A 15,014-nucleotide genomic window follows, 5' to 3' on the forward strand; every position below is an offset into this window, starting at 1 on the left:
ATCAGCCCCAAGGGTGGGGGGAGGGGCTGAGAAATATTATGGGGGTGTATCATACCCCCCCCAATACAGACTACAGGGCCCCCATTATATAACCTATAGCACCATCACAGGAATATCAGCTCCAAGGGTGGGGGGAGGGGCTGAGAAATATTATGGGGGTGTATCATACCCCCCCCAATACAGACTACAGGGCCCCCATTATATAACCTATAGCACCATCACAGGAATATTTGGTCAGGTGGGGGAGGGGAGGTGAAGAACTTTATGGGGAAATATCTCAGACATTATATTATAGATGACCCCCCCCCCATGATATTCTTCACCCCCCCCCCCCCCCCAAGGTCCCCATGTTGGACCTTTTCTGGGTCTCGTTCTTCCCTCCATCATCTCCCCACCATGTTGCTGTTGGATGGACTCTTCTCATTCTTCTTTGATTCTCAATATAAAGATCATTTGTTATAATATAAGAGGGGGAGGGGGGGGGCAGCGATAGTGGAGTCCTTGTCTACAGCAACCAATCATATTGCTTCTTTTATTTCCCATTGAGGAACGGGTAATGAAATCTGATTGGCCGGTAAGGGCTTCACTTTTGCTCCACTTCTCTTTCCTCCCAATTTCAGCATTCCGTGGTCAGACGTGGCCGGGATCCCAATCATTAATAATGATACAGAGGGAAGGAATTCACGACGATGATGGATGATGGATGGATGATGATGATGGATGATGATGATGATGGATGATGGATGATGGATGGATGATGGATGGATGATGATGATTGATGATGATGATGATGATGATGGATGATGATGATGGATGATGGATGGATGATGATGATGGATGATGGATGGATGATGATGATGATGATGATGGATGGATGATGGATGGATGATGGATTGATGACAGATGGATGATGACTATGGATGATGATGGATGGATGATGATGGATTGATGACAGATGGATGATGATGGATGGATGATGGATGGATGATGATGATGATGATGATGATGGATTGATGACAGATGGATGATGATGATGATGGATGGATGATGATGATGGATGATGGATGATGATGATGATGGATTGATGACAGATGGATGATGATGATGATGATGGATGGATGATGATGATGGATCGATGATGATGATGGATGGATGATGATGAATGGATGATGGATGATGATGGATGAATGGATGATGATGGATGATGATGATGGATGGATGATGGATAATGATGGATGGATGATGGAGGGATGATGGATGGATGATGATGATGATGGATGGATGATTGATGGATGGATGATGGAGGGATGATGGATGGATGATGATGATGATGGATGGATGATTGATGGATGGATGATGATGATGGATGATGATGATGGATAATGATGGATGGATGATGATGGATGGATGATGGAGGGATGATGGATGGATGATGATGATGATGGATGGATGATTGATGGATGGATGATGATGATGGATAATGATGGATGGATGATGATGGATGGATGATGGAGGGATGATGGATGATGATGATGATGGATGGATGATTGATGGATGGATGATGATGATGAATAATGATGGATGGATGATGATGGATGGATGATGGAGGGATGATGGATGGATGATGATGATGAATAATGATGGATGGATGATGATGGATGGATGATGGAGGGATGATGAATGGATGATGATGATGATGGATGGATGATTGATGGATGGATGATGATGATGGATGGATGATGGATGATGATGATGGATAATGATGGATGGATGATGATGGATGGATGATGGAGGGATGATGGATGGATGATGATGATGATGGATGGATGATTGATGGATGGATGATGATGATGGATAATGATGGATGGATGATGATGATGGATGGATGATGGATGATGATGGATGGATGATGGAGGGATGATGGATGGATGATTGATGGATGGATGATGATGATGGATGGATGATGATGATGGATGATGATGATGATGATGGATGGATGATGGATGATGATGATGGATAATGATGGATGGATGATGATGATGATGATGGAGGGATGATGGATGGATGATTGATGGATGGATGATGATGATGGATGGATGATGGATAATGATGGATGGATGATGATGGATGGATGATGGAGGGATGATGGATGGATGATGATGATGATGGATGGATGATTGATGGATGGATGATGATGATGGATAATGATGGATGGATGATGATGGATGGATGATGGAGGGATGATGGATGGATGATGATGATGATGGATGGATGATTGATGGATGGATGATGATGATGGATGGATGATGGATAATGATGGATGATGAGAATGATTCTTGGAATCCGTGTGGGATCTTATATGATTGTCTATATACGGTTTCTAGAGTGGAGGATGGAAATGGATCTGGTGGTTCTAGTAGATCAGCAGCAAGCGAGGCCAGCAGACGATCAGGGTGCATTATAAAGGGGATTTACTCCGGAGATAAAACTTCAATTCTGCCACTTTATTCATCTCTGGTTCGGCCACCTCTGGAGTATACCATCCACTTCTGGACACCAGTCCTCAGGAAGGATGAGCTGGAACTGGAGAGAGTCCAAAGAAGGACAACACAGCTAATAAGGGGGATGGAGGACCTCAGTTATGGGGGATGGAGGACCAGAGTTACGGGAGATGGAGGACCTCAGTTATGGTGGGATGGAGGACTGCAGGTACAGCATGGAGGATGGAGGATGGAGGGCCTCCATAATGAGTAATGGAGGACCTTAGTTATGAGGGTTGGAAGATCTCAGTTATGGAGGTAGAGGACCTCTCTTATGGGCAATGGAGGACCTCAGTTATGGGGGATAAAAGGACCATAGTTATGGGGATGTAGGACCTCCATTGAAGGGGATGGAGGACATTAGGTTTGGCAGATGGAGATCCTCAGTGATGGGGGATAGAGAACCTCAATTAAAGATGAACTGAGTAAAATAGTTATGGGGGATGGAGGACCTCAGTTATGGGAGATAGAGGACTATAGTTATGGGGAATGGAGGAGCTCAGCTATAGGGTCCGGAAGACCTCAGTTATGAGGAATGGAGGACCATAGTTAGGTGGGATGGAGGACCTCTGTTGAGGGTAATAGAGGACCTCACTTATTGGGGATGGAGGACCTTGGTTTTGGGGAGGATGGAGGACCGCAGGGGGATTGAAGAGCTAAGTTATGGGGGATGGAAGAACTCAGTTATGGGGGATGAGGGAGCTCAGTTATGGGGGATGGAGGAACTCAGTTATGGGGGATGAGGGAGCTCACTTATGAGAGATGGAGGAGCTCAGTTATGGGGGATGGAGGAGCTCAGTTATGCGGGACGGAGAAGCTTAGTTATGGGGGTGGGAAGACCTCAGGTATTGGGGATGGAGGAGCTCAGTTATGGGGGTGGGAAGACCTCAGTTATGAGGGATGGAGGAGATCAGGTATGGGAGAAGAAGGAGCTCAGTTATGGGGGATGGAGGAGCTCAGTTATGGGGGGGGTGGAGGAAGACCTCAGTTATGGGGGTCAGAGGAGCTCAGATTTGGGGGATGGAGGAGCTCAGTTATGGGGGATGGAGAAGCTCAGTTATGGGGGATGGAGAAGCTCAGTTATGGGGGATGGAGGAGCTCAGTTACGGGAGTCGGAGGAGCTCGGTTACGGGAGTCGGAGGAGCTTGGTTACGGGAGTCGGAGGAGCTTGGTTACGGGAGTCGGAGGAGCTCAGTTAAAGGGGTGGAAAGAGCTCAGTTATGAGGGATGGAGGAGATCAGGTATGGGAGATGGAGGAGATCAGTTATGGGGGATGGAGGAGATCAGGTATGGGGGTGGGATAGAGCTCAGTTATGAGAGATGGAGGAGCTCAGTTATGGGGGACGGAGGAGCTCAGTTATGGGGGTCGGAGGAGCTCAGTTATGGGGGATGGAGGAGCTCAGTTATGGGGGTCGGAGGAGCTCAGTTATGGGGGTCGGAGGAGCTCAGTTATGGGGGACGGAGGAGCTCAGTTATGGGGGACAGAGGAGCTCAGTTACGGGGGGGTCGGAGGAGCTCAGTTACAGGGGACGGAGGAGCTCAGTTATGGGGGACAGAGGAGCTCAGTTACGGGGAGGTCGGAGGAGCTCAGTTACAGGGGACGGAGGAGCTCAGTTACGGGGGTGGAAAGAGCTCAGTTATGGGGGACAGAGGAGCTCAGTTACGGGGGGGTCGGAGGAGCTCAGTTACAGGGGACGGAGGAGCTCAGTTATGGGGGTGGAAAGAGCTCAGTTATGGGGGACGGAGGAGCTCAGTTACGGGGGTGGAAAGAGCTCAGTTATGGGGGATGGAGGAGCTCAGTTACGGGGGATGGAGGAGCTCAGTTATGGGGGATGGAGGAGCTCAGTTACGGGGGATGGAGGAGCTCAGTTACGGGGGGGTCGGAGGAGCTCAGTTACGGGGGACGGAGGAGCTCAGTTATGGGGGATGGAGGAGCTCAGTTACGGGGGGGTCGGAGGAGCTCAGTTACGGGGGACGGAGGAGCTCAGTTATGGGGGATGGAGGAGCTCAGTTACGGGGGGGTCGGAGGAGCTCAGTTATGGGGGACAGAGGAGCTCAGTTATGGGGGTCGGAGGAGCTCAGTTATGGGGGACGGAGGAGCTCAGTTATGGGGGTCGGAGGAGCTCAGTTATGGGGGACGGAGGAGCTCAGTTACGGGGGATGGAGGAGCTCAGTTATGGGGGATGGAGGAGCTCAGTTATGGGGGACAGAGGAGCTCAGTTACGGGGGACGGAGGAGCTCAGTTACGGGGGATGGAGGAGCTCAGTTATGGGGGACAGAGGAGCTCAGTTACGGGGGGGTCGGAGGAGCTCAGTTACGGGGGATGGAGGAGCTCAGTTATGGGGGACGGAGGAGCTCAGTTATGGGGGATGGAGGAGCTCAGTTACGGGGGATGGAGGAGCTCAGTTACGGGGGATGGAGGAGCTCAGTTATGGGGGATGGAGGAGCTCAGTTATGGGGGATGGAGGAGCTCAGTTATGGGGGACGGAGGAGCTCAGTTATGGGGGATGGAGGAGCTCAGTTACGGGGGATGGAGGAGCTCAGTTACGGGGGATGGAGGAGCTCAGTTATGGGGGATGGAGGAGCTCAGTTACGGGGGATGGAGGAGCTCAGTTATGGGGGACAGAGGAGCTCAGTTACGGGGGGGTCGGAGGAGCTCAGTTATGGGGGACAGAGGAGCTCAGTTACGGGGGGGTCGGAGGAGCTCAGTTATGGGGGATGGAGGAGCTCAGTTATGGGGGACAGAGGAGCTCAGTTACGGGGGATGGAGGAGCTCAGTTACGGGGGATGGAGGAGCTCAGTTATGAGGGACAGAGGAGCTCAGTTACGGGGGATGGAGGAGCTCAGTTATGGGGGTCGGAGGAGCTCAGTTATGGGGGTCGAAGGAGCTCAGTTATGGGGGTCGGAGGAGCTCAGTTACGGGAAATGGAGGAGCTCAGTTACGGGGGGGGTCGGAGGAGCTCAGTTATGGGGGATGGAGGAGCTCAGTTACGGGGGATGGAGGAGCTCAGTTACGGGGGATGGAGGAGCTCAGGTATGGGGGTCGGAGGAGCTCAGTTACGGGGGATGGAGGAGCTCAGTTACGGGGGATGGAGGAGCTCAGTTACGGGGGATGGAGGAGCTCAGTTACGGGGGATGGAGGAGCTCAGTTACGGGGGATGGAGGAGCTCAGTTACGGGGGATGGAGGAGCTCAGTTACGGGGGATGGAGGAGCTCAGTTACGGGGGATGGAGGAGCTCAGTTACGGGGGATGGAGGAGCTCAGTTACGGGGGATGGAGGAGCTCAGTTATGGGGGATGGAGGAGCTCAGTTACGGGGGATGGAGGAGCTCAGTTACGGGGGATGGAGGAGCTCAGTTATGGGGGACAGAGGAGCTCAGTTACGGGGGATGGAGGAGCTCAGTTACGGGGGATGGAGGAGCTCAGTTACGGGGGATGGAGGAGCTCAGTTATGGGGGTCGGAGGAGCTCAGTTATGGGGGTCGGAGGAGCTCAGTTACGGGAAATGGAGGAGCTCAGTTACGGGGGGGGTCGGAGGAGCTCAGTTATGGGGGATGGAGGAGCTCAGTTACGGGGGATGGAGGAGCTCAGTTATGGGGGATGGAGGAGCTCAGGTATGGGGGTCGGAGGAGCTCAGTTACGGGGGATGGAGGAGCTCAGTTACGGGGGATGGAGGAGCTCAGTTACGGGGGATGGAGGAGCTCAGTTACGGGGGATGGAGGAGCTCAGTTACGGGGGACGGAGGAGCTCAGTTACGGGGGATGGAGGAGCTCAGTTACGGGGGATGGAGGAGCTCAGTTACGGGGGGGTCAGAGGAGCTCAGTTACGGGGGATGGAGGAGCTCAGTTACGGGGGATGGAGGAGCTCAGTTATGGGGGATGGAGGAGCTCAGTTACGGGGGATGGAGGAGCTCAGTTACGGGGGGGTCGGAGGAGCTCAGTTACGGGGGATGGAGGAGCTCAGTTACGGGGAACGGAGGAGCTCAGTTACGGGGGTGGAAAGAGCTCAGTTACGGGGGATGGAGGAGCTCAGTTACGGGGGATGGAGGAGCTCAGTTACGGGGAACGGAGGAGCTCAGTTACGGGGGTGGAAAGAGCTCAGTTATGGGGGTCGGAGGAGCTCAGTTATGAGGAATGAATACAAACATCAAACTTCTCCCCCCTGGAGGAGCGACACCTAAGAGGTGATATGATGACAACAGACGAATCTCTGAATGGGAATGGAGGAATGTCGATCGTTGGGAGGGAAGGGTTCGTCCATCGAAGTCACACAATGAAGGTGGAAGATCTGCAGAAGGGGTTCTTTGCTGTAAAAGTGGTAAGGGTGCAGAACTCCTCCCACAGTGGGTGTGTCCGTCAGAGAATGTAGATCGATTCATCGATGTGTTTCCTGGTGAACTCGATGTACAGGGAGATAGTATATGGCAGCGACACACTCAGGTTGAACTGAATGGGTCTGTATTGGGGGGTCAATGTAATACATCAGGCAGAGCTGTACCTACGTGTGATGGGGCCCCACAGAAAACCATTCAGGGGCCCCATCTCTGTAACCTCAGCAGTTCCTCCAGTGACAGAGAATAGTATTCGTTCCTCTTGAAGTCACATGAATGTTCGGCGTATAGCGGGATGTAGGGAGCGTCAATATTTCATCTCCTACTCTGGGGCCCGGGGCCCTAGCTAGGGGTATATAGACCTTGTGGCCCCTCTCATGTCAGATTCCTCTGGCTGCCCTCAGGACAGGTTCCTCCGCAGCAGATAACAACGATTTGTTACTTTGTAAAAAATATATAAAAATGATTGATTTGTCGCTTTGGCCTGCGCTGACCCCGCCCAGACCAAAGTCATAGGGTGATTGGCTGTTCATTTATCTGCCTCCGCCCAGAATCGGGAGGAGCTCTGTATTCTATAGAAGATTTCTGTTCCTCTGTTCCAGGTGAGTGACGCCCCCGAGGAATTGTAGGGATCACTGATTGGAGGGATTCCCGACCAGCCGATCCAGGACAATCCAGGGAGCAGACAGGTGAGAGATCACTCCGTGCCGTGCGGGTCCCCCGGCCACCCTAGGGCCACATGTGGCTCAGTCATACTGGTGTGGCCCTCAAACCACAACAGTCTGTAGGGGCCCTGATATGGGAAAGGCTGAGAACAGTGATCCCTACTAGTGTTAGGGAACATAAACCCAATGTGCAGCACATCCACAGTCTCCAACCAGACCCGCAGCACATCCACAGTCTCCAACCAGACCCGCAGCACATCCACAGTCTCCAACCAGATCCGCAGCACATCCACAGTCTCCAACCAGACCCGCGTCGCGTCCACAGTCTCCAACCAGACCCGCAGCACATCCACAGTCTCCAACCAGATCCGCAGCACATCCACACTCTCCAACCTGACCCGCAGCACATCCACAGTCTCCAACCAGATCCGCAGCACATCCACAGTCTCCAACCAGATCCGCAGCACATCCACACTCTCCAACCTGACCCGCAGCACATCCACAGTCTCCAACCAGATCCGCAGCACATCCACAGTCTCCAACCAGACCCGCAGCACATCCACAGTCTCCAACCAGACCCGCAGCACATCCACAGTCTCCAACCAGATCCGCAGCACATCCACACTCTCCAACCAGATCCGCAGCACATCCACAGTCTCCAACCAGACCCGTGTCGCGTCCACAGTCTCCAACCAGACCCGCAGCACATCCACAGTCTCCAACCAGATCCGCAGCACATCCACACTCTCCAACCTGACCCGCAGCACATCCACAGTCTCCAACCAGATCCGCAGCACATCCACACTCTCCAACCAGACCCGCAGCACATCCACAGTCTCCAACCAGATCCGCAGCACATCCACACTCTCCAACCAGACCCGCAGCACATCCACAGTCTCCAACCAGATCCGCAGCACATCCACAGTCTCCAACCAGATCCGCAGCACATCCACACTCTCCAACCAGACCCGCAGCACATCCACAGTCTCCAACCTGACCCGCAGCACATCCACAGTCTCCAACCAGATCCGCAGCACATCCACACTCTCCAACCAGACCCGCAGCACATCCACAGTCTCCAACCAGATCCGCAGCACATCCACAGTCTCCAACCAGATCCGCAGCACATCCACAGTCTCCAACCAGATCTGAAAACAACTGACCCTCTGGTGATGTCAGGGGCCACAGTTGGGTGGGTCTGGGCCTCATTGGTTGACAACCGAGGGATGTAGATCAAACTTCAGATCTGATTCATTCTGAGAAGTCCTGGAACAGATGTAGCTGGAAGGACAACAATCGTCCATTCATCCCCCATGGGGGCCGATCCTGCCGACTCAGCAGAATGATGGTCGTCCTCCAGACAGATCTCACCTGGACATAGGAAGTGGTCGTCCTGACCGATCGATGATCTGTAATAACAGGACATTTCCTGGACGTTGCTGGACAAGAGCCGCTTTCTGATTCACAGACATTTCTGAGCTCTGATTTCTCAAGTCGATTATTTCAACATTCGTTCGTCAGCAAATTCCTCCGAAATCTGACCAAAAACATACAGGAGGCAGTCGGCTCATTACAGGTCCCGGCCAAATATAGCTTTGTGTATGTTCTAAAACCACAGACGGGGGAGACGGGAGCCAGAGAGAGGAGAAAACAGCCCAGAACGATCGAGGAGAGAACGAACGAAACCAAAACCTGAGATTCAGATATGGATGGAGAAGAGAAAACAGCCCAGAACGATCGAGGAGAGAACAAACGAAACCAAGAATGGAGATTCAGATATGGATGGAGAGGAGAACGATCGAGGAGAGAACGAACTCAACAATGACTGAGATTCAGATATGTATGGAGAGGAGAAAACAGCCCAGAATGATCGAGGAGAGAACGAACGAAACCAAGGACTGAGATTCAGATATAGATGAAGAGGAGAAAACAGCCCAGAGCGATCGAGGAGAGAACAAACAAACCCAACCATGGAGGTTCAGATATGGATGGAGAGGAGAAAACAGCCCAGAACGATCGAGGAGAGAACAAACAAACCCAAGGACTGAGATTCAGATATGGATGGAGAGGAGAAAACAGCCCAGAACGATCAAGGAGAGAACGAACGAAACCAAGAACAGAGATTCAGATATGGATGGAGAGGAGAATGATCGAGGAGAGAACGAACGAACCCAAAAACAGAGATTCAGATATGGATGGAGAGGAGAACGATCGAGGAGAGAACGAATGAACCCAAGAACAGAGATTAAGATATGGATGGAGAGGAGAAAACAGCTCAGAACGATCGAGGAGAGAACGAACGAACCCAAAAACAGAGATTCAGATATGGATGGAGAGGAGAACGATCGAGGAGAGAACGAATGAACCCAAGAACAGAGATTAAGATATGGATGGAGAGGAGAAAACAGCTCAGAACGATCGAGGAGAGAACGAACGAAACCAAGAACGGAGATTCAGATATGGATGGAGAGGAGAACGATCGAGGAGAGAATGAACAAACCCAACCATGGAGGTTCAGATATGGATGGAGAGGAGAAAACAGCCCAGAACGATCAAGGAGAGAACGAACGAACCCAAGAACAGAGATTCAGATATGGATGGAGAGGAGAAAACAGCCCAGAACGATCGAGAGAACGAACAAACCCAAGGACTGAGATTCAGATATGGATGGAGAGGATAACGATCGAGGAGAGAACGAACGAACCCAAGAACAGAGATTCAGATATGGATGGAGAGGAGAACGATCGAGGAGAGAAGGAATGAACCCAAGAACAGAGATTCAGATATGGATGGAGAGGAGAACGATCGAGGAGAGAACGAATGAACCCAAGAACAGAGATTCAGATATGGATGGAGAGGAGAAAACAGCTCAGAACGATCGAGGAGAGAACGAACGAAACCAAGAACGGAGATTCAGATATGGATGGAGAGGAGAACGATCGAGGAGAGAATGAACAAACCCAACCATGGAGGTTCAGATATGGATGGAGAGGAGAACGATCGAGGAGAGAACGAATGAACCCAAGAACAGAGATTCAGATATGGATGGAGAGGAGAACGATCGAGGAGAGAACGAACAAACCCAAGGACTGAGATTCAGATATGGATGGAGAGGAGAACGATCGAGGAGAGAACGAACAAACCCAACCATGGAGGTTCAGATATGTATGGAGAGGAGAAAACAGCCCAGAACGATCGAGAGAACGAACAAACCCAAGGACTGAGATTCAGATATGGATGGAGAGGATAACGATCGAGGAGAGAACGAACGAACCCAAGAACAGAGATTCAGATATGGATGGAGAGGAGAACGATCGAGGAGAGAACGAATGAACCCAAGAACAGAGATTCAGATATGGATGGAGAGGAGAACGATCGAGGAGAGAACAAATGAACCCAAGAACAGAGATTCAGATATGGATGGAGAGGAGAAAACAGCTCAGAACGATCGAGGAGAGAACGAACGAAACCAAGATCGGAGATTCAGATATGGATGGAGAGGAGAACGATCGAGGAGAGAATGAACAAACCCAACCATGGAGGTTCAGATATGGATGGAGAGGAGAAAACAGCCCAGAACGATCAAGGAGAGAACGAACGAAACCAAGAACAGAGATTCAGATATGGATGGAGAGGAGAACGATCGAGGAGAGAACGAACAAACCCAAGGACTGAGATTCAGATATGGATGGAGAGGAGAACGATCGAGGAGAGAACGAACAAACCCAAGGACTGAGATTCAGATATGTATGGAGAGGAGAGCGATCCTCGGGGACACACATTATGTATGGAGAGGAGAGCGATCCTCGGGGACACACATTATGTATGGAGAGGAGAGCGATCCTCGGGGACACACATTATGTATGGAGAGGAGAGCGATCCTCGGGGACACACATTATGTATGGAGAGGAGAGCGATCCTCGGGGACACACATTATGTATGGAGAGGAGAGCGATCCTCGGGGACACACATTATGTATGGAGAGGAGAGCGATCCTCGGGGACACACATTATGTATGGAGAGGAGAGCGATCCTCGGGGACACACATTATGTATGGAGAGGAGAGCGATCCTCGGGGACACACATTATGTATGGAGAGGAGAGCGATCCTCGGGGACACACATTATGTATGGAGAGGAGAGCGATCCTCGGGGACACACATTATGTATGGAGAGGAGAGCGATCCTCGGGGACACACATTATGTATGGAGAGGAGAGCGATCCTCGGGGACACATATTATGTATGGAGAGGAGAGCGATCCTCGGGGACACACATTATGTATGGAGAGGAGAGCGATCCTCGGGGACACACATTATGTATGGAGAGGAGAGCGATCCTCGGGGACACACATTATGTATGGAGAGGAGAGCGATCCTCGGGGACACACATTATGTATGGAGAGGAGAGCGATCCTCGGGGACACACATTATGTATGGAGAGGAGAGCGATCCTCGGGGACACACATTATGTATGGAGAGGAGAGCGATCCTCGGGGACACACATTATGTATGGAGAGGAGAGCGATCCTCGGGGACACACATTATGTATGGAGAGGAGAGCGATCCTCGGGGACACACATTATGTATGGAGAGGAGAGCGATCCTCGGGGACACACATTATGTATGGAGAGGAGAGCGATCCTCGGGGACACATATTATGTATGGAGAGGAGAGCGATCCTCGGGGACACACATTATGTATGGAGAGGAGAGCGATCCTCGGGGACACACATTATGTATGGAGAGGAGAGCGATCCTCGGGGACACACATTATGCTTGGGGTTGCGAGGAGTTTCCATCCACATAACTAGTAACATAATAAACAGGAACAACAATAATAGAAGACGAGGAACAAATAATTCTGAACCTGCCGATGACAAGAATAATAATAATAATATATGTAGAAGAAATCCATGAAAAACATACAAAGAAATAATAATGTATATTTGTGAAAACCACGAAACAGAATTATGATTATAATTTCATATTAATGATGTAGAAGACAATGAAAAATAATAATTATTAATATTATTGTTTAAAATGCCATGAAAAATAATAAACAGAAGAAAAACAAATGAAATACAAGGAAAAAAATAATTATGAACCTGCAGATGACAATAATAAGGGGGGTGGCAGTTTGGCATCTTTGCCCGAGCTTTGTTGGATGACCTTTTCCTGGACGCCGGATGAACTTGCCCCAGACGCCTGATGACCTTTTCCTGGACGCCGGATGACCTTTTCCTGGACGCCGGATGACCTTTTCCTAGACACTGCATGACCTTGCCCCGGACACCGGATGTATGGGATGCAGAAATCTCACCTCTATCCTGGGACTGGAGTGTGTGTATTCGGTCTGTACAGGACGATCTTCTCTTCATCATGGTGATCCGCCTGCTTCAGAGTGGGGGGAGGGATTCGGACAGTTGGGCTCCAGTGATCATCCCCTTTACATCCGGGTGATATCCCCTCCATCTGGTGTCTGAGCGCAGGAGGAGAGTCTTGGTCGTTGTCCTGCGGACGTTCGGCTGCTCGATCTATGAACCACAATTGGCGCTCTCCCGGATCTCAGTCCCGGATCTCAGTCCCGGATCTCAGTCCCGGATCTCAGTCCCGGATCTCAGTCCCGGATATTCCCGGCCAGAAATATTCGTGGATAAAATCCTCCGACTACAAAGGATGTCTGAGGGCCGGAGACGGTTCCTTCTGTCCTGAGAGATTTCCAAGAGCAGCTTTGTTTCTGTGGTGCCCCACAAGGACGCTGCACCCTATGCCCCTTGCACCCCACGAGGACCCTACACCCCACGACACTTGCACCCCACAAGGACCCTATACCCCACGTCACTTGCACCCCACAAGGACCCTACACCCCACATCACTTGCACCCGAGGACGCTGCACCCCACGTCCCTTGCACCCCATGAAGACGCTACACCCCACGTCCCTTGCACCCCAAAAGGAACCTACACCCCACGTCACTTGCACCCCACAAGGACCCTACACCCCACGTCACTTGCACCCCCAAGGACCCTACACCCCACGTCACTTGCACCCCCAAGGACCCTACACCCCACGTCACTTGCACCCCCAAGGACCCTACACCCCACGACACTTGCACCCCACAAGGACCCTACACCCCACATCACTTGCACCCAACGAGGATGCTGCACCCCACATCACTTGCACCCCACGAGGACCCTACACCCCACGTCCCTTGCACCCCACGAGGACACTACACCCCACATCACTTGCACCCCACGAGGACACTACACCCCACATCACTTGCACCCCGCGAGGATCCTACACCCCACGTCACTTGCACCCCGCGAGGACCCTACACCCCACGTCACTTGCACCCCACGAGGACCCTACACACCATGCCCCTTGCACCCCACGAGGACACTACAACCGTCCCTTGCACCCCACGAGGACCCTACACCTCACTTGCACCCCACGAGGACCCTACACCCCACGTCACTTGCACCCCAGTCAGGAAAGGAGGTGGAGCTCTAATGAATGAAAGGGGCAGGGCTAGGGACAGTCAAGCTGGAGAGGAAAGGGCTAGATGATGCAGGATGTCCTCCAGCCAGGAAATGAGGTGGGGCTCTAATGAATGTTTTTGTTTGTAAACAAAAAGCCTGGATTCCCCCTCCTGTATACCGGACCCCCATCGAGAGTAAGAGTCTGGTATGGATTAGAAGGGAAACCCCAGAAACACTGGAGTGGGGTTCCTCACTACATTCTTCAAGTGCCGTGGATTAGAAGGGGGACCCCAGAAACAAGACTGCGCCTCTCCTCCTCCTAATCTACATGACCACATGCCCCCAACATGGGGGGGGTCCCTGCTGGCGGACGCATGATAGAACAATAATTCCTGGCAAGGCGCTGAATGTAAACAAAGGGGGGGGGGATTGCGGAGGATAACAGGCACTGCGGCAGGGAGATTTGGGAGGGTCAGAGGTCAGTGTTTGGGGGGGGCGGAGTTCCACATTCTGGGGTCTCTCAGTAACTTGTCACCCCCTGTCCAGGCAGAATTTGGGGCGGAGTCAATATGAGAATGGCGGCGTACTTGGCGGTGGCGCTGGTTGTGCTGAGTGTCATCGTGGAGGCGGAGCGTTCCACCAACAGAGAGGTGAGTGAAAAACCTTCTAAAATTTACTGACATATATTCATTGGGGTGCTGTGTGTATGAAGTGGGGTGCAGAGCACCCCCTGTCTGCTGTGTGTGTATGAAGTGGGGTGCAGAGCGCCCTCTGTCTGCTGTGTGTATGAAGTGGGGTGCAGAGCGCCCCCTGTCTGCTGTGTGTGTATGAAGTGGGGTGCAGAGCGCCCCCTGTCTGCTGTGTGTGTATGAAGTGGGGTGCAGAGCGCCCCCTGTCTGCTGTGTGTGTATGAAGTGGGGTGCAGAACTCCCCATTTGCTGTGTGTATGCAGTGGGATACGTAGCACCCCTTGTTCGCTGTGCGTATGATGTGGGGTACTGAGC

At 51.8% G+C, this 15,014-nt stretch overlaps 1 protein-coding gene across 7 annotated transcripts in view; it reads left to right on the plus strand.

The window, feature by feature from the left end:
* Positions 1 to 15,014, plus strand: part of LOC149434933 (uncharacterized) — a 34,397-nt gene that overhangs the window by 5,185 nt on the left and 14,198 nt on the right. For 4 of the 7 annotated variants that reach the window (XM_089663200.1, XM_089663197.1, XM_089663201.1 and 1 more), the window contains exons 2-3: positions 7,471 to 7,557; positions 14,557 to 14,660. In XM_089663200.1, the coding sequence (XP_089519326.1) occupies positions 14,580 to 14,660 (81 nt within the window). In that variant the 5' untranslated portion in view covers positions 7,471 to 7,557; positions 14,557 to 14,579. The remainder of the gene's footprint in view (positions 1 to 7,470; positions 7,558 to 14,556; positions 14,661 to 15,014) is intronic. The other 3 variants (XM_089663198.1, XM_089663204.1, XM_089663203.1) reach the window with 1 other exon arrangement.

This window comes from Staurois parvus, unplaced genomic scaffold (assembly GCF_062004578.1).
Source record: "Staurois parvus isolate SC_StPar_1 unplaced genomic scaffold, SC_StPar_1.0 ptg001639l, whole genome shotgun sequence".
In the NCBI taxonomy this organism is placed as follows: domain Eukaryota; kingdom Metazoa; phylum Chordata; class Amphibia; order Anura; family Ranidae; genus Staurois; species Staurois parvus.